The 27566-nt window shown below is 29.8% G+C and overlaps 1 protein-coding gene and 1 long non-coding RNA gene across 3 annotated transcripts in view; one reads left to right on the forward strand and one right to left on the reverse strand.

Moving 5' to 3' along the window:
* LOC145963266 (GTP-binding protein Di-Ras2) overlaps positions 1 to 22457 on the forward strand; it is a 70919-nt gene extending 48462 nt beyond the window's left edge. The window contains exons 2-5 of the mRNA XM_083085011.1: positions 16642 to 17262; positions 18572 to 18717; positions 18909 to 19174; positions 21360 to 22457. Coding sequence (XP_082941137.1) covers positions 17076 to 17262; positions 18572 to 18717; positions 18909 to 19174; positions 21360 to 21564 — 804 coding nt within the window. The 5' untranslated portion in view covers positions 16642 to 17075 and the 3' untranslated portion in view covers positions 21565 to 22457. The remainder of the gene's footprint in view (positions 1 to 16641; positions 17263 to 18571; positions 18718 to 18908; positions 19175 to 21359) is intronic.
* The window catches only part of LOC145963269 (uncharacterized), a 64842-nt gene that overhangs the window by 35395 nt on the left and 1881 nt on the right, over positions 1 to 27566 (reverse strand). Inside the window, exons 2-3 of one of the 2 annotated variants that reach the window (XR_014436108.1) lie at positions 27205 to 27354; positions 21157 to 21503 (exon numbers count right to left, since the gene is read on the reverse strand). This is a non-coding gene — a long non-coding RNA (uncharacterized LOC145963269). Of the gene's footprint in view, positions 1 to 21156; positions 21504 to 27204; positions 27355 to 27566 lie in introns of those variants that run through there. The other variant, XR_014436107.1, reaches the window with a different exon arrangement.

A 27566-nucleotide genomic window follows, 5' to 3' on the forward strand; every position in this document is an offset into this window, starting at 1 on the left:
CAAATTCTTTTATACTTTCGAGAAGTTATTAAATCTCAGGTATATTTTATTAAACATCTCTCTTTCTCTCTTACTAAATAGACCATCTTTCAAATTTTTAAAAAGAATCAGCACAGCATTCGTCGCGAATAATCTGTAATTAACACGCGCAGTTTTTGTACGGTATGAATATTGTATTTTGTGCAACATACTTTTGTTACACAAAGTCGGAACATGTATTTCCCGAGGCTTTAAAGTCCACGTGATAGTTGTGCGAGGTCCCGTGTAAAAGAGAAAAAGTCGGGCATTTCTGCGCGTGGGAGAAATTTTATGCGCACATGGCGTCTCGTTGTACCAACCTACTTACGTCTGCGAGAAATGAAATTACCGGCGAAATAGAGAGCGAAATGACACGAGGATATTGCGCCACCCTCGCGCGATTCACGCGAGGGTTGCTGAAAAATACCCGTGCTTTCGAGGATTTTTATGACGACGCGACGCGCGGCTATGTCGGACAGGAGCTGGAGCGGAAACTAAGATTGCCTCGTATTGTTCTCCAGATTTGCAGAAGGACGCAATCTTTCGCGCCGCGTCATCTCAAACCGCCGACCCCCGTTTCCATCCGACCCCCTCGATTCGACGGCTGAGCATATGCCCTTTCGCACGCAAAAGGATCTTCATAAACTCGCCGATGTAATGAAAGAGCGTCCCTCTATTCACAGAAAAGACGGATAGAGAGTGTACCCATATAATAAGGATGTAAAGGATATTCGTTTGACGCTGGCGAGATCTGCTAGAGATCTGATGACGCGCGGAATTCCTTTGTGTAGTCGCTTTGTATACGGAAGCTCTCCACGTGTCCGTTTAATATATGGAAAATGCTCTGAAGCTTGAGACGCGTTACACGACGCACTAAAGAACGTAGCTGTTCCTAATGATACATGATGCTTCGAACCTTCTAATGATACATGATGCTTCGAACTTTCTAATGATATACACACATAGATACAGAAACTATAAATCAAAACTGTGTACACACATAATAGATTTTATTCTCAAAGATAAATTTATAACTTTGTGAAAATTAGAATTCCTATTTTATTTTATTAATTTTATATCGAGCATTTTAATAACATCATAACGTAACTGTTATATATGTATGTTATATGTGTACTTAATGTGTAATATTTCAATTAATATTTTTAATTATTGCATTTTATAAATAATTATTTCCTATATAATTGTATTTATCATTTTAGTAAGAAATAAGTAAAATAATAATAGTTTATTGAAATAAAATTATTTTTTGTTAAATAATTGTTCAATAGTTTGCATCTTTAAAATATGCTATTATTGATTTTGCTTTCTCAATAATCAATTATATTAATGAACTAAATGTTTTTGAAACTAATTAAAAATTTATTACATTTTAAAATAAAAGAAACATTATTTTCGTTATTGTTATAATTTTCTGTCTTTAATTTGCGGATTAAACATGATAAAATTTAATAATTTATATTAATCTCATCTAATGTTTTGCAAAGAAGGAATCGAATGATGAATTATTGTTTTTTTTTCAGTATTATCTAATCTCTTCTTAGCATTATTTTTCGTTGATGTTTCCATTATATCGATGAGATGAGATGGATAAATAATGAAATGCTATCCATATGATCATAGTAGAAATATAATACAACGTTAACGCAATGGATGTATGATGATACGTCTCTCATATCGCTATTTCTCACAGAGTATTCATGATACAAGACAAATTAGGCAATCTTCGATGATGTATGTCGTGCTAATGCGCTTATCCACAATGAGCTTTATCGAGTGAGTAATTAACGGCGAGTCGTTTAATGCATTTCTCGCGACAAGAAATAATTTCACGCTTGGCAATGACCGAGTATTTGCCGGAAGGCAGCGCTATTATCTGCCGCTCAAACGACGAGCTCGAAACTCGTGTAACTATCTGCAACTAAGTGCGTTACCATCATTCAACCCCTTCGTTTGATGTCCGTCGGAATATCGTGTGTCGTCAGTTTGCCATAGATTATTTATTAACTCGTCTGTAATGTTGTCAAAGTTGAACGTGCAACTCCCGAGGAAGAGCCGCTTGTTGTTAATTAAATTTAATTAAAAATCGGGCAAAAATAAAATAGAAAAAACTCAGAAAAAATATACTGTCAATCAAGTTTCTTCAAAGAATATTTTCCCTTTAATTAGCATGATATTTTGCCATTCTGTATTTCAAATATCGCTCTACGCATTACTTCTTGATATTTTTTAAAGCTTAATTAAACTCAAATACTTTTAATTAAGTCGAGGGAAGTGCCGAGAAAGAGTCTCTCGGTTGAGCACTCTCAAAGGAATACTTTTACTTAATTAGTAAAACATTTTATTATTATATATGAAACATGCAAGAATACGCGTTATTATTTATTTATTTTTCATCGTTATTTTCTAGTTATCAATCATGATTGAAGTAGCTGGTTGTTCGTATGGAATAAATGAATTATGGTCGAGCGAACAGTTTGTTTGGGTGAGAACATTTCCAATATTCGTACGCCTGACCAAATCGCCACTTCCTTGGTCATTTGTTTATTGCTTTTTTTCTATCGTCAAAATTTATTCGTGAGTAAACACCGCTTCGTTTAACGCGCGCGTCGGCTCAATGGATCGCCGACATTTTCCACGCGAAACGAGAAAATTGAGTAGGGTCGCTTGGCATACGTGTACATAGGGTGTCTTCGTATATATCGAGTGTCCATTCGACCATAGTTGCTTTGACGAATTTGTTATCGATTTCACGAAACTTTATGCGATGCCATCATTCGTGGCATCTGTGGATTTTTCACATCAATGATTATCAATTCAAGCTTATTAACATATCTTTATTTCAGTAATATGAAATTAATGAGATTTACATACACACACACACACACACACACACACACACACACACACACACACACACACACATCTAGAAGAGAATATTTATTTCTTTCCTTTTTTTATTATTTAAAATTTTAAAATTTTAAAATTAATTTACCAAATTTTATTATTAAAATTGAGAAACAATTATTGGCATTTCGTATATTAAAACATTCATCATTTTGATTCAACTTCTTATCCGTAAGAAATCTCGTATACGATTGTCCGACAAATTTAAAATACTATAAATATGTATAAAAAATTCGATGTACGGTTTTATCGAGACGTGAGGAGCATAAAATGTGCTCTGTCCTTTATTACATATATATGTTTATCGATATTGGGTATGATAAAAATAACTACGGTCCTCCAATAAAATGACAATGGTAATCTCAATAACATAATTTAATGAAATATATCTATAAGCAAAGCTAATTTTATTTTCTCCTTTTCTTTTCACCGTTAGCTCTTTTGCCCTCTTAACGGATTACGAATCTCTATCTTATAGAAACTCTACAAAGCTCTGCTCTTCATACTTAAAACATACTCTCTCTTTCTCTCTATTATCGTAGTTAATTCTTTAATCTTCTCAAAGGATGCTTGAGAATAGAGAGAACCGAGTATTGTCCGAAAAGCAAGATATAGTATTATCTAATAACTTGCAATGGCATAATAATGGCATCAAATCACATTTGTGAAACATGTGTTGGTTACAAAATAGGAAATACTTACGAAAAAACACCAAATTTCTGAGAATAACAAACAAAGTTTACTTTTTTACAAATATTTGTAAAATTTAAAAAAAATATATTTTTTAAAATGATATAATTTAACTTTCCTTTTATTTCTATTGACTATTGGCATTTACTAAATATATATAATCGTTCTGAAAAATTATATTACATATATCTGAAAAATAAATTTTTTGTGAAATATTTTTTTATGAAACTACAGTAAATTTATAAAATTGAAAAATTCATATAACATTGTTTTTAAGTTTAAAGTCAAATATGGTTACAGAAACATTTTTAAAATATTATATAAACTTAAAAAAAGTTACACATATTAAAATAAAAAAGTATGAATATTAGTGTACAAATTCAATATCTGAAATATACGTAGTAAAAAAAATTTTTTTTTTTCATTTTTAACATATTTTTTCTTTTAATCTTCAAACACTGAGTTTTTCGTGGAGAGAGTGGTCTTCGTTACTTTTGTTAGATATCCAGGGCAAATCAAACTCGCGCTAACAGGCTGCTATTGACATATATCTGCTCTACAATTGCATCCAAAACTAATTAGTACCTCGTCTGCTAAAGCCACGAGACCGTAACCTATCCCTTTTCTCCGCGGTATTCCTCGTTGTTGCATTGATATATATATATATATATATATATATATATATATATATATAATTTCGCATACTAGAAAGAGAGAGAGAGAGAGAGAGAAACTAGCCATATGTAGATCTCTCGTTTATCAAGCCGATACATACACACATACACAGACACACATAAATTAAATGCTGCGTCGAAAGCCGGCAACTCCCATAACGCCTTTTGTTCTTCAGATATGTAACGTGTCCCTTCTAATTAGCACTCATCAGTTGAAATTCCGGTTGGCGGAAATTCGCGACACGTGCGCGAGATTTTTCACGCGTATTGAGTTTTTCAGCAACGTGTTTTGTTACACAAAACGTCAAAATTGCACTGCGCAATCTGTGTACGTGAACACGAAAAAAGACTTTAACTTTGTTATCGTTTAATTTTTGCATCATTATTGCAATAAAATTTTCTTTGTTCAAGAATTAGAACTCATTCTATCTCTCAGAAAAAAATAGAAGAGAAATATTTTCTTATATATATAAAGTGTAAAATTTCATATATTTAGATTATTGTGTAAAATTTCATATATTTAGATTATTACAAATAATCTAAATAATTAGAGCGTTTAATTTATGTTCATAAATAAAAAGTAATTATTCATTTATTGAAGCAATTGCGAATGCTCCGAAAAATATGTACAACTTACTACAAACAGAAGAGTAAAATAAGAGAAATATATAAAATTTTCAATAATACTCGATTTGACGTTATTTAGTGCGATCATGCAATTGTCACAGAAATGTAATAAAATGCGGGTTTGTGATACACCGATACACAGAATAGAGCGATCCGAAAAATTCTTTTTTTGCTGCAAATGGTTGTATTCTGTTCCACGCTTCCATGATTGATAGACTAAATTAAATATTGACAGTCGCCAAAATGCAACGGTAGAAATTCTGACGTAGCCAATCACTTCTAATTAAGACCTGTCTAGTAATCGCTTTGTTGACAAAAAACGATTAATAGCAGTTCTCGATTGAAATCGTCATGCGTGCTTCATTTGCAAAGTAATTATTTGCATGGTTTTATTTATCGATCGATTTGTCACCTTTATTCAAGTGCGATTAAAAAGTAATTATCCATTTATTGACTTAATTACAAATGTCCCGAAAAATATATGCAACTTGTTACTCAGAAATAATTTGTGTTTCAATGAATTTATTAAGAAAACATAATTTATTTCCTTATAAAAAAATATGAAAGCCGTCACACACCTATATATTTATATACACGATTTATATACACAATATACACAATTTATATACACAATATACACGATAAATTTAGAAATATTTTATGTAATAAAAAAGCTTTTTTTTCTTTTAGTTCTAATACGGACCATGTACATATAAAAAAAATAATTTCTCCTTTGTTTTACGTAAAACGCTACTGTTGTAAACTCGAATTATTCAGCATTTTTTCTCTCGGTTTTTTTTTCTCTCTCACAAAGATTCATGCATTGGTGAATCAAACACACATTTCATATGGATAAATTCCCAAATCATTTCGTTCGCGTAACGTCGAGGAGTATCTACGATAAGCGTGATCTCTCTTCTAGACTGATCGAATTTCCGAAACGTTTCTATCACTACTCTTGCTTATGGCTCCATTAGGTCGCCGGTATGATTGCAGGAAATCGTACGCGGCGTTGTAGGAATCGAATTTCGGAGACCCATCGAAACTCTCGCGTACACAATTGCCTCTCACGATAATCGATAACACGATTGGCGAACACCGCGCGTCGAGTTCGACATTTTTCCGATCGCGACACGAAGTATACACAATGGTAACTCTCTCTTACTTCGCGATTTGCATAATTCATATCACCTTTACATAATCTTACAAGTGTAAGAACTCGATTCCTATTATTCTAAAAAATCACAGAAAAGCTGAATCTTTTTGACATACAAGAATTTTATAAAATTAAAAGATCTTGTTTTCAAATAATGTATTTATAAATTATAAATATTACAAAATTCGCATATTTTGATTAATATCTTTATATAAGCAGAGATAAATTAAGAAATATATATGTATATATGTTTAATTTATATTTTCAGTTATATCGAAATGCTCCATTTCTTCCTAATTTAATTTCACACTATTTCACCTATCACACATCCGAGTTAATTGCAACATAATTTGGCTGGAATTAATATTGATCGATACACTAACTACAATGTGCGAACAATGTGACACAATTTGATAATTAATAAAATATTAATTTCCCTCATCAAATTGATGATGATAATATACTATCTACTAACTAATAATGCATTGTCAAAAGTAGTAGGTGTAACCTGTAGGTGTATGTACGCATTTCATCGTTAAATTCTCGGAAAACTAAAGAGTGGCACAATGAAACAAGTAGAACGTGGAAAATCCGGGGAACGAAATAACAATGGAGTCACGTACCTTTTAAACGAGCCACCAATTACTTTTACGGGAACTCCGAAGCCTCAGTTTCGAGTTTCGATCGAGTTCATTCAAGCGCAAAAAATCTATCTACGGAATGTTCCTAAAGCGTTTAGCCAAACTTTTCTAAAGAACGTACGCTGAAAAAAAATACGTATAAATAATAATAGATTATAGACGAAAAAATAGACAAAAACTTAATTTTGTCTATTAATAAACAAAAAATAAGTATAAATTAGCAAACGTTTTCGTGCTGAGTTAAAATCCATTCAAAATGAGCATTTATCATAATATATATATAACGATAAATGCATCTTGAATGGATTATTTAATTATATTATATATGCACAATAATATGATATTAGATATTATATATTATATATATATTGGAATAAAATATTAATATATTTTTATTATACATTTTTAAATGTTTTAATTATATATATTTATTTATTCATATTTTAAGTCTCTTTTTCATACAAGTAGTTCAACTTCTGTGGCTATTAATCAGACAATCGTAATGCCTGAATACAAGCAAAGTGGATTCATCCATATGCGAACAGACCCTAACAAAACAGAATAATGGCTCTGAACATTAAGTGACTGCTGATAGCGTATGCTAACTGCGATATAATGTAGGGGAACATCGATATGAGAGAAGCGAGAATTCATGAAGGGCGCGAAAGAATGACAGGCTCGCGAGTCTCTATAAAATATTCATAGGATTTCGCGTTGGAAAATTGGCGTGTGAGGGACACAGATGACAGAGGGCCGTGTTTTCTATGTTGTTCTAATCGTGGCTAATACTGCAGCGAGAACAATGCATAATGCATATCGGACATATATGAGCGAGCGAGTACTTTGAGATAAATAGATCACCGTGCGGTTTAGTGTGAACATAAATTGTATTTTCCCTTTGAAAAAACGAATAATCTCACAGCACGTTCGTCTGCAGTTACAACGTTTGAATAAACAAAAAAATTTTTTTCATCAATCGAACAAAACATAAAAGGAAAAGGATATTTTTCCATAAGATTACATTCAAATATTATTCACTTCAATTCTCTTAAATGGTTTCAAAAAATCTTCGCACAGAAAATATATTAATTTTTTTAATATAATTTTTTTATAAAAGAAATAAGCAAAAAATGTGGAAAATAAATATTAAAGAAAAAATTGTGAATAATTATTATTATCATAAGAAACGCGAATGATATATAAATAACAGTTTTACAAAATTTTAGTAAAAAGATTAAAGTCAAATGAGAAAAGTGAAAAAACTGCAAAAATAAAATTCACGAAAAGAAGTATAATCGGTACTTCAGTTGATCGACCAATAAATTCATTTTATTGATCGCGCGTGCAAGAAGTATACATACGAAAGGCAAAATCTGTCTGCATATGCGTTTCATCGAATTTACAGGCGTAACATTTAGATTTGCCATGAATAGTTACACGTTATTCCACCAACTGATAAAATATCGACTAAATGTCGAATGGAAATGCAACAAAATTGCCTGCGATAAGCAGCGATGGGATTAAAAAAGCTCGGAATTAAAATATTAAAAAATTTTTGGAAAAGAACGGAATTCATTTTAATCAATAAAAAATGCTACAGTAGAGATATGATAAAAAAATAGTTATCATTTCAGTTAATAATTGATATTATTTATTATTTGTAAATTTTTAAAAATATTTTATCAAATAAAATTATACCGCAAATAATTCGAAAAATCGAATTGTACCTTTATTGATGAAAAAATTGTAAGTATGTAAGAACAAAATCTCTCAAATAAATTAAAGTCTGTTATGAAATAAATAAATAAGGATATTTCTATCTCGAGCTAATCTAAGACTACATGATCGCCGCTAATGATATAGTCTATATATACTTCACGATTTACCACTTACATATTTATAACTACTCCTTTCCAACATCGATTTAATGAAATTCCCGTCGTACAATCGCGATGTAGTGCCACGATCGATAACCCCGCTCTAAGCCATAAGATATAACTATTTAACGTGACTGCGAACGTTACCTTCTCCTCTCTTGTGCAATATGCAAAAATCTTGCGACCAAAGTCCATTTGACTTGGAAATATATCGCATATTGATCTTAAAATCGTTTTTCAGCTCGAATAGTTAGTTTGCGCTTTCAGACATCGTAAAGCTCGCAAGTCTAGTCCAGAGAGAGCCAACAAATATATTTACACTCAATATATTTACGATCTCTCTCATACAGAGATTAGTTTATTTTTTTCCATCCGGAGAAAGATAATTTGCGAAGTCCATGCGGATATTATATATGTCAAAATATAATGCATTAGTTTACATATACATATAACTACATTTACCATATCATACCTATAAAGCATGTCAAGCAAGAATTTATACAAACTAGCAGTACGCGGTCGATTTTAATGAACGGTTATATTTATTCTCGAGTTGGCTATATTTGAGTATAACTAGTTATTAAATCAAATATGCATGCGAAGAAGGTATAATTTTCTGCTTTGATATTTTTCTCTCTCTCTCTTTCTCTTTTCACATAATTTTTATTCCAATCGTATAGGAATGTATATTCGAAAAATATTGTATCTCTCTCATAAAATGCTTCGAACGAAACATCGACGAAAGTCAACTCAAAAGTGGAAGAAACTGCTTTGCGAGTTCGTTCGTGCTTTATGCATATACGGCCTGCCGGCAATGCGTTTGTAACGTATTCGTATACCCCGAAGACCGCGGTAATTGCACGCCCCATGTCGGAGGGGGGTGATCGGGGTGTGGAGCTGCATACCACACCTGCATACATATGTACGTAATTCCGGGACACGAAACGCGCCGAATGGCATAAGCCGCAGAGAGAAGCCGCAAACCGCGAAAATATGTCAGTGCCGATAATGAGCTTACGTCCTGCCTACGTCCTACGGCTCAACATAATTTCCCAAACTCGATGGATAACTCGAGAGATACCAAGCCGACGTTATTTAATAGACCGACATCCGTCAACGCGCTCGAAGGGATCACAGTCTCTAGTTAACCGTCATCGCCTAACTACCTCGATTTGCATCTGCCCATTTGGCGTAATAATTTACACCGCGTTTGCGGTGTGAGATGAAGTTAATTGATCTATCGAGAATATATATATGTATATTTGGAAATGTATATATATATACATGTATATATTGTATATATTTTCAAGTATATATAAATTCTATTACCTGTAAAATAAATTATTTACTCGAAGAAAGAAAAAACGATAAATGCTTCTCAAAGATTTAAGTGAATTTTAATTTGCTTCTCAGCGCTTTATAGAGATTGATAATCTTACAATTCAAAAAGTTATAATTCAAAATATTAAAAACTGAAATATCTATTTTTATATTATGTCGTCGCGTATAATTACATCGTCTCTAAATCCTCATGTAATATATTAATATATTTTCCTCTCATATTAAAAGATTAAAAGAAGCACACGTGCATACATAAAAAAATTACTCATTTAAATTTAAATTTTTATTTCAGCATAGATAATTAGAGTAAGATCAAGGTGGAAATAAAATAACTTTCAATAATTTCAAGAGCTATATGCTTCTATCTTAACATTAGAGTTACTTTATTTACTCGAAAGTATTCCAGAGAGTACTATTAGCCATGGAAGTTTGTCCAGAATAAATACAGGGGAAGAAATATTAGAAAACTTGCAACCATTTATAACGCCAGCAATTTATGTATTTTCCGTCTCTTTTCTCATTCCGCCGCCTTCGTAATTACACGACAGTCTTTTTCCTTGAGCTTTTTATAAAGTTCCACATTTCAAGAATAACATTGACAACCGCGTACGTGAATAAAGTTTTTAAAAGGATAATAGTACATGAATACACGCCGAACAAACTGTTCCGCATCCGGAAAAAAACTTTTGAAAGAGTTAGCAAAAATAAATCCGCGATATGCAGATACTTGCATTTCGTTGCAAATATAATGGCATCGTACAAAATGAGAATTCGAAGTGTTCGCTTAAACAAATAGAATAAGTTAACGGTAGCTCGAATAATTTAAGTAGAATATTTAGCTATCGCCAACTTAAAATATAATAATTTTTTGCCTAAAATAAGTCTAATATAATTGTCAATATTATAAAGGGATGATGCCGATTGTAGGATATATCAATGAGTGATATAGAAAAAAATTTTCGCAATGTTAATTCTGACTTAGGTGATTCAAATTCCTGTTTTTGATGAATTGATATTTTCTTAATAAATTTCATATGAAAAATAAAATATGTATTCATTGTATCTCAATAAAAACATATCACATAATATTTCTCCTAAAAAAACATAAATTATTTGAAATAAATAATTGAGAGTACATAAAATTTGTGTGATACTTATTGCAATTTTTAACTCTTTAGCAATCGTACTGTAAAGGACACCTTTTAAAAATATTTTTTTAAAATACTTTTAGAAAAACATTTTTAAAAGTTGTTTTTTAAAGTACTTTTAAAAACATTTTTGAAAGATGTTTTTTGTAATACGATTGCTGTTTACTTGTGTAGAATTTCATATATGTTTTAAGAGAAGTCTCGCGAAAAAGATTCGATTCATATTACAGATTTAACAAAATAACATTTATCTTTCTATAAAAATAACGGAATATTGTTACTAGCAGAAAATTGCATTGAAATGAAACAGATCATGTTTTCGTACATGAAATATCGTGGTGATTTTTTTAACATTCTTAATACCCCAAAGTGCGCTCGAATTAGTTTTTACTGCTATTTCTTCCTCGCATCAATTTCTTGTTTTTCTCACAAGAAAGTCAAGCAAAGAAAGAAGAGAAAAATGGAATAAACTTTATTATATTTTGCTCGCATCAGTCGATGGAGCACGGTACATTTGATAACCGCAAAAAGTTCACTTTGATTCTTTGGATCGTTAGGTGCGCAAAAGACGCACTGAACACTTATAAAATTGAGAGCTGATAATATTTTATCATATTACGCGCCACTTTATTGTGTCGAAACAAATGCATCTTATAGTCGATTTTATTTTAAAGTGAATCAAATTACCGTTTAACAATGTCGCTGTAATGTAACTTCTCGAGAGAGAAAGGTGAGAACTTGTTAAGATTAATTAATTTCATTTCAAAGCGACATTCGCTACATCATTTATCATTTCATTCGTTTCAGATCCATCAAAATATCACATAATGGATCATCATAAATAAATATAAAATTGAAATATTATTGTGTGAAATGACAAGTGAAAATGAAATGTATGTCGAATTAATTAAAACAGAAGAGCTAATAAATAAAATTGAAGTAAAATTTTTACTAAATTTGATCTTTAAAAATAAAGTTTACTTTAAATAAAAAAACACATACATTTAATATAAAGATAATACATATACTTCGAATAATTTGGTTCTTCCTGATTTATTAAATTTTATTTGGAAATAAAATTAAGAACATTAAGCTTATATTTTCTGTGTCTAACAAAAAGATTAAAGCTAAATCAAATATTTGAATTATTAGATATGCTTGACTTTGATCCAAGTACATCTTGTTAAAGTCGGATAGAATTATAGAAAGTTCATAACGAGATTAATATCTTCGAGAAATACAAGACAATGAGATTTATTTGATCCAAAATTTGGAGCAGTAACGTCGCTAGAATTTTTATATCAAGTCCATTGATAAATTTCTTCTTCTATATTTTTATTAACATTTAAAATTTTTTAATTATAAATATTTATTATTAATCATAATTGTTATTATATATGATTATAATAATTATAATAGCATTATATCTATTTATAATAACACTAATAATAATAATAATAATTGTACACACACACAAATAATAAACATATTATTTTTTTAGAGACAATCAAATAGCTTTATACATATAAAAAATTTACGCTTCTATCCCCAAAAAATATACTTATATCATAAAATAATGGTACGTTTATATTTGTCGTAATATTCAAAAAACAATCAGACTAACAAAATTATAACTTTATTAATATTTTGAAAATAATATTTTTAAAGGAGAGAGAGAGAGGATTTTTAATTTATTGATTTTTATTGATTTTTTGCGGTTGGTAACCATCAAATTAATATTGAAGTTCTTTGAAGATCAAAATATAAAATTTTTTATATGAGATACATTTTCATATTTTTATTTTTTATATTTTTATTTTTGTCCTACATCAGAAAAAATGTAAGCAAGACATAAGGAAACTCATAATCTCTCTACATTGTTTATTCATGTTAACTACGTCTCTATGTTCCCTCAAATTTTCTTCATATTTTCAGATATTGCAATACATTACAATTTAGCACTAAAGGAATATCATTTGTCATGAGAAGAGGAAAAGAGGCATTAGTAGTATCGAGGGACGTGACGTGATTAGGCAATGGATCGTTCGTTTGTGCGCAAGAGGCGAATTAACGACTTCAATTTTGTCGATCGTGTCCGGGAAAGCCGTGTAGGAATTTTCGGGCATTATTATGTAAATCGTTGTGCTGATGCTAACAGAAATCAGTTAACGGTCGGAAAGGATCTAATAATGAGATTTTCAACATATATAGGTTGCATAATATTATAAAATCATTAGTGAAATTTATTATTTTGTTTTCTTTTGAATAAATACACGACTATCCACAAGCAAAAGGATCAATACATGACATACATAATTTTATCTATCTAGAAGGAAATTGCAAAAATAAAGCTTTCCTATAACGTCCCTGAAACAAAATCGAGATTTTTAAAAAATCTGCGGAAACGAATTGTGAAAGAATTTGCTCTCGTTTCATTTTCGTGTTCAGTTCAATATTTGAACAAATCCGCGTTACGAGTGATCGAGAAATCCTCTAGTCGATTTTTCTTCCATTTCTATCTCTAGTATTCATTTCTTGAGTATCACAAAAGACGTCACTATTTCCACAGCAATCGTCCAAAATACAAACAAAACTTTCTTATAACGTACAAAGTAATAACTCAAGGATCAATTTGTATTAGCGAAATGGATAAATAATACAAAATAATTTTTTTATTTAATTAAATTTAATTTTAAATTTGAGTATTTATTATAAATTTGAGAAAAATTCCAAAAGTATAAAACTTATGTTTATTCGCAATTATTCAATGCTATAACTTTATATTGATTATAATGTCGATAGTTATAAAAATTTATGGAAAAGTTATTCATGTCAAGTCATTAATATACGTGAAATACGCGCCATGCAAACGGAATTTAATAGATAATAATGTATATACGAATGTAGCAGAATACCGAGAAACACTAATGATGTGAATAATTATCCTAATAGCTCGGGGAGTGTTGTAGATTCTCGTTTCAGCGATTAAGATAGGTTTCCGCGCAATATATATTAATCCATCTTATTGCTTGATTTTAATCAATTTGAAAAAGAAGGAACAAAGTTATTTTATTCGTGTAATATAATTATGCAATACATAAAAATTCCGATTGCTTTAATTTCAGTCTTGCTCTTTAATTCTTTGTTACAGGATTAAAATTCAAACGATCGACCAAGACGGAAAATATTCATAAGAGGAAGACGCAAAATTTGCTGATTACGCAAAGCATTTACAACATAATGGTATCGTTTACTTGAGTCTTTCTTTAATTTTTAAAGTGCACCATTCTTTGCTGTTTCAGTTATATTATAAACTCGACTAAACATCTTCTTTGTATCTAAAAGAATCCAAGCTCTTTTTAATCTTTTACACATCTTTTACATCATCTTTCCATAATTAAATCGAATATTTGCGAACACAATTCAGCGTATTATTTTGATTTTTTTACTTTTAACTTGTTGAAATCGTCAGAAACATCAATATACGACACTAACAGAACGTAACAACCGAAAGCGTTTTAATGAAAGGGAGAAATGCGAGAAGAGACCGTAATGAATATATTTCGTGTAAAGACACGTACAGCTATTAAATTCATTTAAATGGGGGTGAAGAGTTAGACGTGCGTCATTCGCGCGTTTACAAGTCTGACACGCTCTTTACGAACTTTTTCGCGTAAAAAGCTTTCAGGCCGCAATTTGCGCGCTGAATTTCCGCGGCGCTTAACGAGCTTGACGATTAAGGCCTTATTTCATAAAACAGAGCCGGAGCTGTCGTCAGCACCGGCGTGTTTAGCGACGTTTTAATCCCATGGAGATTTCCGCGAGAACGATCGAAGAGGAAAAAAAGAAGGTCGCACAGCCACCTGTGACTTTTGCTGGAAGGGAAAATTGTGCAAAAGAGAAAGAGAAAGACAGAGAGAGAAAAAAGATAGCGAAAAGAAACGGATAATCAACCAAGATAAATCGCGCAGAAAAAAGAGCGAGATATGCGTGTTGCCTTTTCCTTTCTCTTCCTTTAATCTTTTCGCGATGCAGAATGCAAAATGAATTATATCACATCGCATTGCGCCGTTTTCTTTTCTCGCGTGATTGTAAATACATCGCATCGGCTGGCAAAATTTCATTACATTACGCGTCGCTAATATCCGCCCCGGATCGCGCATGATAGGATTAAAGCTCTATTAACCCATATCCACATAAATTTTCATTGAAAGAAGATGTACGTTCGTAGATCGAATTAATTGAAAGGATTTGCTCGATAACAATATAATCGTTAAAACAATATCGTTATATCATTTATTTAGTTATGGAAATGAATTTTCAAATATAATTAATCTGTATTCGGGGAATTTTCTTTTGAGAATTAAGCATATATGATTTGCATTAGTCACGGAAATCTTTAATAATGATTGAGGCAATTTAATTTCGTCCATCAATACATTCAAATATAAAAATTATATATTTAAATAATTTAATTAACTAAAACTTTTAAATAAGTATTTAGCTCTAGAAATCTCACTGATAATGATAAGTACTGAGACAATATCATTATATATGTGCAAAAAATGTATATATTATTTATTTATATAAATACGTGTGTTTTGCATAAATTAGAATCAACATCATTTATCAATAATTTTCATCTCCACAGTTATATGTTCAAATATTTAACGGTACAGTGATTTCATTAACGGAAAGGAATTTCATCAATAATCATGAATGCTATAGAGAAATATCTTTCTTAGTAAATGTATATCATGTCGCTGCGATCAATTATAATTAAAATTAATTATAATTAACAATTAACAATTATGTTCTATATTAAAAAGTGAAGAGGACCAAAAAAAGAAGACTTATTAAAATAATAAGCAAAGATAGTGCGATAATAAAAGATTAAAATTAAACGGCAAAAATTGGTCGATAACTGCGTAAAAAGATATTCTTGAGATTGAATTTTATATATACGACACATGCCGGAGGCGAGATTCTTTTCATTATCACAATGTATTTCATAGAACGTCACGTATTCATTTTTCATGTGCGTTTGCCATAAAAGAAATGTAAAAAATAACGTATCATAGCTGTACACGTTTATACATTTTCATCTAAATGAATAGAATTTCGTGATATTCCTGAACCACGTTAATTTTCGTGGGAAGTTTTATGTTGCACGAAAATATGCAAAATATGATCTTACTCATACCTATTTCTATTAGAGAAATCGATTACAATTTTATTAACAATTGAATATTTGAATATTTGAAAATTTTCAATTTTCGAATATATATAATTATATATATAAAATTGATATATCGCATGTCTCAAACACATGAAAGTTATAACTTTAATAAAACTTGTTATTGCGGATGGAATATTTCAATTAGCCCGAGGTGTCCCGATAGTAACAATGTTTACTCCAATTTCCGATCCGTTTGGTAGTCCCAAATGGCGTTATATCGAGTTTTCCTTTCTCGTGATTCAATTTTGCCAATAAAATCTTGGCGCATACAAATAAATAATAACTGGATTCTTTTTATTTTTCAGCAGAAGTTTTAATTTGAGTCGCAGACTGGGCGGACAGCCACAATTTCCCCGAGAAAGAATGCAAAATCCCTCGAGATCGCAGCGTAAACGGGGTAAGTGAATGGAGAAGTCGACGACGGGCGACGTTGTCGAGCGAAAAAACGCGATTGTTTCGGAGCGATTGATCGCGATTGATCGATCCCGATCAGGAGCCACTATCGCCATCGACTCGTTCCTGACCGTGGGGTCTAGATCAGAAACTACCGCGGGGAATCAAATTAATATCCTTCGGACGAAGGAAGAATATCGGGTGGCGGGACGGGTGAGATAACTATATTGGATTGCAAGGAGGAGAATACTTCGATCGATCTCCCTTTAAGTGTGATGCCTTCCTGAAGCTGCAGCATTCTCGCGATCGTACTCGAGATCACCACTGGTTCGATCAAACGGAGAACATGGCCGATCTCGAGAGGATCAGGCTGGTGGTGCTCGGTGGCGCCGGGGTCGGCAAGAGCGCCATTATACGTCGATTGCTCGGCCAGGGTTTCAGCGAACGATACCGACCCACTGTGGAGGATTTGTATTCGCGGGAATGCGTTCTCGGCACCCTGACCCTCAAGGTCGATCTCTTGGATACCGCAGGTAAGACAAGTCATCTTCCGCCGCTATTCATCTGTCTTTATTTCAATGAATTGTTACACATAAATTATTGCACATGAAATGTTGGTTTTAACGACTTTCAAATAATTTCCGAGAAAAAAAATATTGTATAGTGTATTGTTAAAAAAAGTATTAATTTTTTGACGTTTTAAAATGAAAAAAAAAACCCAATTTCATAATTTTTTTTAACTTATAGAAAATTTAAAAATAACAGAAGAAAATATTAAATTAAAAAATATATTTTCAGTTATAATTTAATAATTCATAGATATTTCGCAGAAGTTAAACATATTTCTTATTTTAATGTGATGTTTTGAACATATTCTCTTTTAATTTGACATATGATAATATAATTGATTACTAAAAGATATTTACTTGTATGAAAGTAAAATAAAATTGAGACTTTCAAAACATATTATCTTTTTACATATGCAATGACTCAATATATTTAAATAATATTTTATTATATTTCAAATATTATATATTGAAATTATAATTGAAATATAAGTTTTAAAATATATATGATTTTTACTTAAATGGTTATATTATTTTTATACGATTTATTAATTTTAATTACTTTAATTAATTTATTATTGATTTTACTTAAACCAGTTTTCGCGGACTTACTTATGAAAGCTTCAACAGAAAAATATAATAAGTTTACGAAAGACAGAAAAAGAGAGAGGAAGATAAATTATTTCTATATTTTTCTAAAGGCCATAATTTCCTGAAATATTTCTCTTATCATTGATTGTATGATATAATACGATGAAAAAGATTGCGGGCTATATGATACATATAACATATTCTCAATGATGAACACACATGCTTTGTTTGAAAACAAAGACACTTTAATCTCGTTAGAATCACGTATAAAATAAGTGTAACTCATTGTCAGTAGCGCGTAGCATATGTATATATATTTGTATATGTATATGAAAATATTTCTGATCCAATCAGAGTTGCATTTCTCTGGTGACTTTTTAGCAAGAGAGCAACGAGTATCGGAAAAAGCTGAGAGATAAATGCGTCATGCATATGCATCGAATATAGACTGAGTTATTACATAGCGAAAATTCAACATGACGACAGATTTCCGATGACGTGGAAAAACGTGACATAAATAACTATCAATTTCAATACGTTCATTGGACAAAAAATCAGAAATCAAGTTATGAATAAGGGATATTTTATATGGCAATTTGTTTAGAGACCTATATTCTATATGTTAGACGGGAAAAATCTTTTGATCTCATATAGATCGTTTAATCTCTTACTTTTATAACTACAGGTGACTTGCAGTTTCCTGCGATGAGACGATTGAGCATAGCTACCGCCCACGCATTCTTGCTGGTGTACGCGACAACGTCATTACCGAGCTTCGAATGCGTGAAACGTTGCTTTGAGGAAGTGAGAGAACAACGACCCGATTTCCAGGTGTGGTATTACTAAACGAATTCATTTGCATGCGATTCATAATCTCGTACCACATATTCAACAGTATATTTGCGATCTAGGCAAGATTTTGCATTTTGCTCTTTTACAAATTTTCTTTAAATTACACTCGACGAGAAAAAAGATTACCTTCCTCATAAATAAGACTATAAGACGTAGCTGTCTTTTGACAGGAAGTACCGATAGTCGTCGCCGGAAATAAGCTCGACTTGGCGCCAGCACGAAGGGAAGTACCCATCGAGGATGTAAGCGAGTGGCTGTTTTGCGAATTGCCCAAGTTACGCGCTAAAGTGATGGAATGCTCGGCAAAGGATGATTATAACATTAAGGATATATTCAGGTGTTTCGTCACGCTTTCCAGAATTGTACCGAAAAATCCTACCGGCGAGACCGACGAGTCGGGACTCAGGAGGAGATGTTCGGCATACGGATCTCGCAGGTATCGTCACACTAACATTATTGTCTCTTAATGATTAATTTTTATTTTTATGTACATAATTAATGTGTGTTGAATACATGAGTTCTATTTCAAGAAAAGACTTTTTGAACAATTCAGAACTAATTTTATTTCTAACGAAAAAGAAAGCAGTTATATAAAGCAACTGTACAAAAATAGTTACTAGCAAATTAGATTTTAAGAATAGATAACAAAATCTTTCATTCTGCTTTTAATCTCTTAGACTTTATTCCAGCAAATTTCTAATTTAAGGCTCAACTCTTATCTCGAGATACTTAATATTGAAGATTAAGAAAAGAAAATTTCTTTAAATCCACTTTGTTTCTCTTAAGAAAAAAGCTAAAATACTTTAAATTTATTCTTCAAATGAGTCTTACATGTATCATGATATTTTGTGTGTATTTAAAAAAAACTAAAATAAAATTGAATATTCGTTTCCTAACGTTTAAAAGTCGATTACGCATCACTAGCATTAATTGTGATGATTAAGTAAATTTTCCGCGTCGTACCCATCACAGATAGAACTGTAATCTTGAAAGACAGCGAATCTCTAACAATAAGTCGAGCTTACTTAACCCAGATTGTTGATGCAAGCAGGCTTAAGATGAAAATTACATTCAACGTAAAATTCAATGAGAATTGAGAATTGTGCAAGAGGCACGTTTTGAATTAAATGTACGATAAGTACGATAGAAATTTAGCAACTTGTCAATATCGTTTCATAATAAATATGGATTATTAAATTTTTTTCTTTCTCATGTTATTGAAGATAATAACATAGGAAAAGTGATAAAGAACAAAAAATACAATTATAATGATAACTATTATCAGGTGTGTGTTTTATGTATAAAACAGATCTATTAACTTTATCAGCTATTTTCTTGATAATTATAGTTATAGTTACTGCCAAAAGAAACTATGATACATAAAGAATCATAATTAATATTTAAGATTAAATAATTTTATAGCGTAATTTGCATAATACGTTTAATCACTAAAACTAATAAGATGAATACACATACGTGCAATTGATACATAAGTAAAATATGTTTCGTGAATAGTTTCGAGAAATCACACATTTGATGCCCGATATATCGTTAAGATCCAGAAAAGAATTTATTAAACTATGTACATGAATACTAAATAATATTGCAGTTTCTTTTCAAATGATGGCATATATAAGGAGATTGGAAATTTCAATCAATACGCAATCTTTAATGTGTCTCATTCGCAAACTTGCCATTTTAATCACGATTTGTTACATGGATTTACGATCATTTTATCGATAAGAACGAATTCATATTAATAAAACTGATATTAATAATCTAAAAGATTTTCAATATGCACATTTCCCTGTTGCACATCGTCATTATTGCAGTGTATCGAATGTAAACATAATGATATAATTCGTACAATATCGCTTGTGATTTAGATATTTATTCCGGATTGTCAACAGATTACGTTACGTTGCACGATTGGAAAACATTCGCAATCTCTTGTTATTTCTCATATATATTATTATTGATATTCGATAGCTTGCACCACTTGTATATCGTTTGAGTCTTTTTATATTTATCGCTGTATATTGTGCTACTTTCTTATACAGCTGTTCATATACATGCGCGGAATATCTATATTTCCGTAGAAGATTCTCATAGAAAAGCAAAAAAATTGCTACAAAATATTAATTTTATTAAATGTTCAATATTTTCTTTTATGCCTAGAAAAGAGAATGTGCCTTGATTTAAATTTTATATTTCTCAGTACTTTAATAGAGAGCTATAAAATTTTTACTTTTTGTTCCATATTGTAATTTAATTTACAAAATTTACACATAAATTAATCATATCAATATAATATGAAGGGTGTTAAAAACCTAGTTTTTTACAAGTTTTAAATAATATCTATTATTTTTTATTTTATTCTAAATGTTAAAAATTTCTTTTTAGAAAAGTTTACTTCTTGAGGCAATTTTCTCTCTTCTCCCGGATAATATAAATTCTTATTATCAGAGTCTCATCGATCCATAAATTAAGAACGTAAATGCGGCAAAGATATAACTGGAAGTTAGGAGAAAGTGCCGGGGGAGTTGCTTTAACGTTAATCAAAGCAACAGCAGTAATTTCGTGTCTAATTTATACTTGTTATTATTTTATCGCGATGGTAGGTCCGGCAGTCCTGGCGGCAGGACTGGCAGCGCGGGTCCCGGTGGAAATCCTCAGCAAGTAGTCGCAGCTCAGGGTTCTAGCGTCGTCGCTGTCACCGAGGAGGTGAAGAGCAAACCGCGTAGTCGCAGCCTGATCAGGCGCGCCTCGAGAAAAACGAAACAACAAATCAGGGATGCTCACGCTGACGATTGTAATATCTCTTAAAATCCTATCATCTCTAATCGATGAGGAAGTGAGTCTCGTGGACTAGAAAATCGGGATCGGATCTCGATTATTACGGGATGGGAAACACGGCGTTTTCACGGCTGGTCAAGTAAACGTAAGTGCATTAAAGTAAGACTCGAGATTGCGCTTGCGATATTTATAAGAGAGCGACTTACGGCAAGCAAAATCTTTTCACGGCTGCTAGACGACGCGGATCAACATTTACTTACACTTGCTTATTCCACGTTGATTCACGAGACTTCGAAAGCAAGAGAGAAGTAAATGCGATAAGCTGATAAAGTGATTATAGCTATAGAAAATGTAGCTTGAGAAGCTCGAGAAGATATAACCGTCAACTTCGTAGAGTATGTATCAGAAAATGTGTATATCGATGGCGGAAGTATTATTATTAAATCCTGAGCTTCAGATTGGCTTTATTCTTTAGTAAAAAACATTAAATGCTCAAATATTAAATATACAATATAAATTTTTTACTTAGATAATATTATAAATTTTAATTTTAAATGTACTGTAATTATATAAAGCATTAAATCTCGTTGAAGAAATAAAAGAATGTAATTATATAAAGAAAAAAGAATCTGTAATCGATATACACTTCTTTTGGAACATCTTGTATATATATTAATAATATGAACGTGAAATTAATGTTTAATGGAATATATAATTTTTTCAACGAATAAACTCTTATATTTCTTGATATGTAAATACTCTTGATTATTCAAATTATAAAAGATTAAATAATATATTCGAAACATTCATATTTTTGTGTGGCAAAAGGAGCAATTTTAACAATTAAGCAACATTTTCTCACGATTATTTTTACAGTGTTCTCAGAGCATTCCAAAATATATGATATAAATATATGATATAAAAAAGGCAATATATATATATATATATATATATATATATATATATATATATATATACAATTATTGCACATGGGAAAATTTGTTTAATATAAGATACATGTTTAATGTTCATATTCACATATACACAACATGTAAAAAACAGACATATCACTTTCTTTTTCCAATTTAAATATTTCCTAAAAATTTTAAAAGATTTTACTAAATGTGCACTAATTATTTACATAAAAATTTAAAAGCATTGTGTAATCTTTGGAAAATGCAAGATTGCGCTCAAATGCGAGATTCGTTCAAAGGACTCGTATACCCAGAGGGATGTAAAATTATAAGAGAAAAAAATAAAAAAACGAAATAAAAACATAACAAAAGTATTATAATATTAAAAAATATTATGAAACTGGCAAAGTCTCAAAATCACACGAAAAGATAAAAAAAATTTGTTGAAAATTTTGAGTATCTGACGAGTTTATACTAATGAGACAAAAGTAAAGAGGTAATTTAAAAAATACAACTTTTTGGAAAAATATAGCCATTATTCAGAATAAGAAAATGAAATATTTTTAATATTTTCGATATTTTGTTCGAAGTTGCAATAAATAATTGGTAAAATGTTGATTGTTATCTAAAATAATTATCAACACAAATATTCAGTAATATCTGAAAAAAAATTAAAATCAATTTAAATGTCAATTAGGCATACAAAAATTTTACAACACGCGTTACGTTTAAACATATACGCTTTATGACCATTTAAAAAATTCAGAAATGCACTTTTCTTTTATCTCATCGCAATGCACATTCGTAATTGTTGTATAAATATCAATTTTATATCATCATAAAATTTCAGATATGTGAATAACGCCGATGTGTAAAAAGAAAATCGATTATAAATTACAAAATCATTACATAATCGTCAAAGCACAAAATATCTCTTTTTCTGCTATCTCTTTAATTATAAGTTATCAAATATGTGATTTTTTCTTCTAATATTTATGATAATAACCAATTACTGTAATCTTTATGGTTTATATTACATATTTTTGTCATAAGAAGAATTTCTTGAAGTTTAACGATCTAATTTCTCAATTATCATATAAGCAACAATGTTATAATCAAGTTCTGTTTAACAAAAACTTCATTGAAGTTTTTCAACCATTTGTGATAAATTTTTTGTTAAATTTTTCAATAAATTGTAATATTACATATCTTAATAACAAATATTCAATTTTAAGATTTTATTAAAATAATATTTATGTATATGATAGAATTAAAAAATGATTAATTTATCCAAATAAATTTTTATATTTAGACAAAAAATAAAAAGTGATAGTTCTGAGACATTCTCCCTCTATGTAATACACTCAATATTGTAAATTTTTTTATCGAATTTTTATTTTAAAACAGATTTAAAACATTGTTCTAATTCAAAGATTTCAAAGATTTCAAAGATCCTGATTAATTTTTATTCTCTATATCGAATGCATAATAACGTAAATGGCAATTGTTGGAAATATCGTGTTAATATCCCGAAAGTATACTATACACGATATGAATATATATGTACATATATATATTTAAGAATTATATTCATAAATATTTAGAGGAACCATTAGAAATTCCAATGACACGTACCTACGGGAAATATATCGAAGCACATTATTTTAGATATCCGGATCTAGATAGGGTGCTGACTATAATGTAGTTAGGGAAGAATCGATAGAAACGATTCTCTTCCTTGTTCTATACATATATATATATTTTTCTCTTAACGAATCTCATTCATGCTTCGATTTCTTCGAATTATTTTATAACATTTAATTTTATTACAATTGCTATTATATTGTTGTTTTAACATTATTATAACATTATGTATTATTACGCTCTAAATTATTAAACTATTTTATTTATTATTAGACATTTTATACGTTCTAATTTTTTATCAAATTTTCTCTTATTATTTAGAATTAAAATAATATTACAATAACCTATATATATATATATTTATCATTAATATTATGATTTCTATTGAAACTGTAATTTTAACATATTTATCAAAAAAGACAATAACTATGAAAAATATTAAATTAACAATATACTAATTATCCAAAATTTTGCTTGTATAAAAAATATTGTTATAATAATATTCCCAAACTAATTACTTAATTGATAAAATCCAAAAGATATTGTATATCAACATAAAATTATTTGCAATATACGAGATTTTATCTTTTGTAAAATTAAGAACCCATTTTACCTCAAAATAAATCAAAATAGATAGTGCAATAAATATTATAGAAAATATTTTGTATATGTAATTATATGAAATAAGAAAAGATCTATCTAAATTATATAAAATAGAACAAGGAAGAGACTCATATGCCATCGTAACTGAACCGATGCACAAAAGGGATTGAAAGAAATATTACAATCTGAAACAGAGAGTTACGAAGTACTCAAATGTACACGAAATATCTTAAATATATGTCATAATTGACATGTAGACATTAAAAAAAATGTATATTACATAATTAAGCAAATAGTCGTAAAATTTAGATAATAAGATATGAAAATATTTTGCGTGATATTTAACATTTCGCACGAAATATTTGCATATATTTGAGAATTATGATGTATAGTCGTTATAATTTCGTTAATTCGCGATTGTACGCAAGAAATGTATTTCTCGGAATATAATCTAGCAATTACAAAATTGTTTCAATGCATTTGATTTTTTGCATCATAAAAGTAGAGAGATGCTTGAGTTTTTCGCGAATTAAGTTGCGAGAATGTAATATATAAAGATTATTGTATTTAGATAAAGATTATAATATTTCGATAAAAAGCTCAGTATTTAAGCAAAACTAGTATTTCGAATGAAAATATCAAGCCTTTTGCTGACGATAAAATATGAATTGATTTATGAATTGATATATGTTATAAAATAAATTAAAGAGAAGCTAATATTGACAAAGAGAATTTATGTATGCGAATATCATATTATAGTGTCTTTTGTAATAATAATTGCAGAGATTAAACTTTCAAGTATGAAATACTTGAAGCAATATTTCACATAGTCCTCATCAAGAATAAAGATAATTTTCACAAAATCGTGTGATTCAAATAATTAAAAAAATGAGCAATTTTGTACAATTTTGCTCATTGTTAGCATAAATATAAAAACAATGAATATTGTCATTATAAGATTTTTGCAAAATGATAATTATAATAGTAATTTACATGTAACAATCTTTCTTTGTCTTTCATTTTTATACATGTATCAATTATCAAGCTGTTTATTATTTTAACTTTGTCGACAATGCTTTTAATATTATTGGAGTAATTCACGCTTGAAAGTTTAATTATTTAAAAAATATGAGCAAAAAGCAAATTTTTTGGATTTTAATGGAGATTATTAATTAAGACAATGATTAATAAAGATGCAAGCTAAAATAAGGATCAATCGCCGCTCTGTTAAGTAACGCGACTAGATTACGAATATTAATAACCGTCCTATTAAGATATTTTTCGCGCGACCAAGAGGAAATTATAAAGGTGAAAGGTACGTTCAGCGAAGTGAACTGAAATCGCGAGATGTTCTGCAGTAAGTTCATTGTTGAAAAAAGGTCATGAAAATATGCTTAGCGAGTATCTTGCGAATGTATGCGTGAAATTTTGTATTTTGACATTTTAATGCGAGAAAGCATTATACTACTTCTATCAGTTTTGTCCTCTTTGTATAAATATTCGTGTAATGTTTATCGTCGATAAACGTGCAACATCTAAATAAGAAAAGTCCACTAATAATTAATTTCTCAAAATATTATTAAATATTATTAAATATTATACCCAAAATATTATTAAAAATTTCACTACAAATATACATATTCTTAACGCGTAAATATTAAAAACGTATGTGTGTGTATATATATATATATATATATATATATATATATATATATATATATATATATGTATGTATGTATATATATACACACGCGGAAATTCAGTAAATTTAAAAATATATATATTATTATATTTAAAAAAAAATATAAGAAACTATTTATTCTTTCTTAGAAATAAAATAAAATAAAATAACATATAACAGGAAAAATACACATAGCAGGAGAGATAAATATATTTATACATTGAAATTAAATATAAGATCTAAATAGATTTCTAGAGTTTAAAGACAGCTTTGGTTGCAAAGTTACATCTAGGAGATTTTGCACGATCGCCGACGATATACAAACGCGGGTTTTGTTACGACTATTGCAACAAATTCTCTTCTGTGTCTATAAAACTTTGCGCGACCTCAACGGATTTCTTGAAGTAGACCCATTGAACTTTTTATTCTTATATCTTATTTAAGCTCCTTTCTATAAATTTATATGCGAAACACATATTCTAAGTGACGATCAAATTAATTTAATCTGTATCTAAAATATATATAATGGACCAAAAATCGTCTTTAGAACTCTGCATAAGAGATTGCATAAGAGATTGATCAACAAAATTTGATTTTAGAAAATTGTAACAAAATAATTTTTTTGCAAGAAAATGAGACAATGGTGTTTAGCAATTAATATAAATAATAATGAATTATTTTCTGGAATTTGTCCCGAATATCTTCTAATTAGAATAGATAAAATATACATATTAAAAAGAAGGCATATACATTTATAATTATTATATTCAATTTGTTAATAATCGGGATTTTTGCAACGATATATCTCTTATGTATACGAGTACTCACTTTTAATCTGCATATCGTCGCATAGAAGTCCACTCTTCTCAAAGTCTCCGAGAGAGATGTTGTATATACATATATATAAGCGTCTTCTTCCTAATTTCTTTAAGCTTAATCTTGCGCGCAAACAAGCGGAATGGCCGGGTAATGATGTCCCTGTAAATAATTAATGCCGTAACCCCTCAATGTAGTTAGATATGTATTCTTAGATAATACTGTATACGTTATCGGTAATCGGCGCGATATCTATATATTATAGATTATATTAGAATTCTCTCTATACTACTTCTGAAATAATTACCCTTTGAAAATTGTACGCACAGTTTAAAAGCTTGTCTAATACTTTTATCCGAGAATAATTCATATAT

The sequence above is a fragment of the Camponotus vicinus genome, unplaced genomic scaffold (genome assembly GCF_025532165.1).
Source record: "Camponotus vicinus isolate PSW18456_S1 unplaced genomic scaffold, iyCamVici1.0 SCAF_12, whole genome shotgun sequence".
Taxonomy (NCBI): Eukaryota; Metazoa; Arthropoda; class Insecta; order Hymenoptera; family Formicidae; genus Camponotus; species Camponotus vicinus.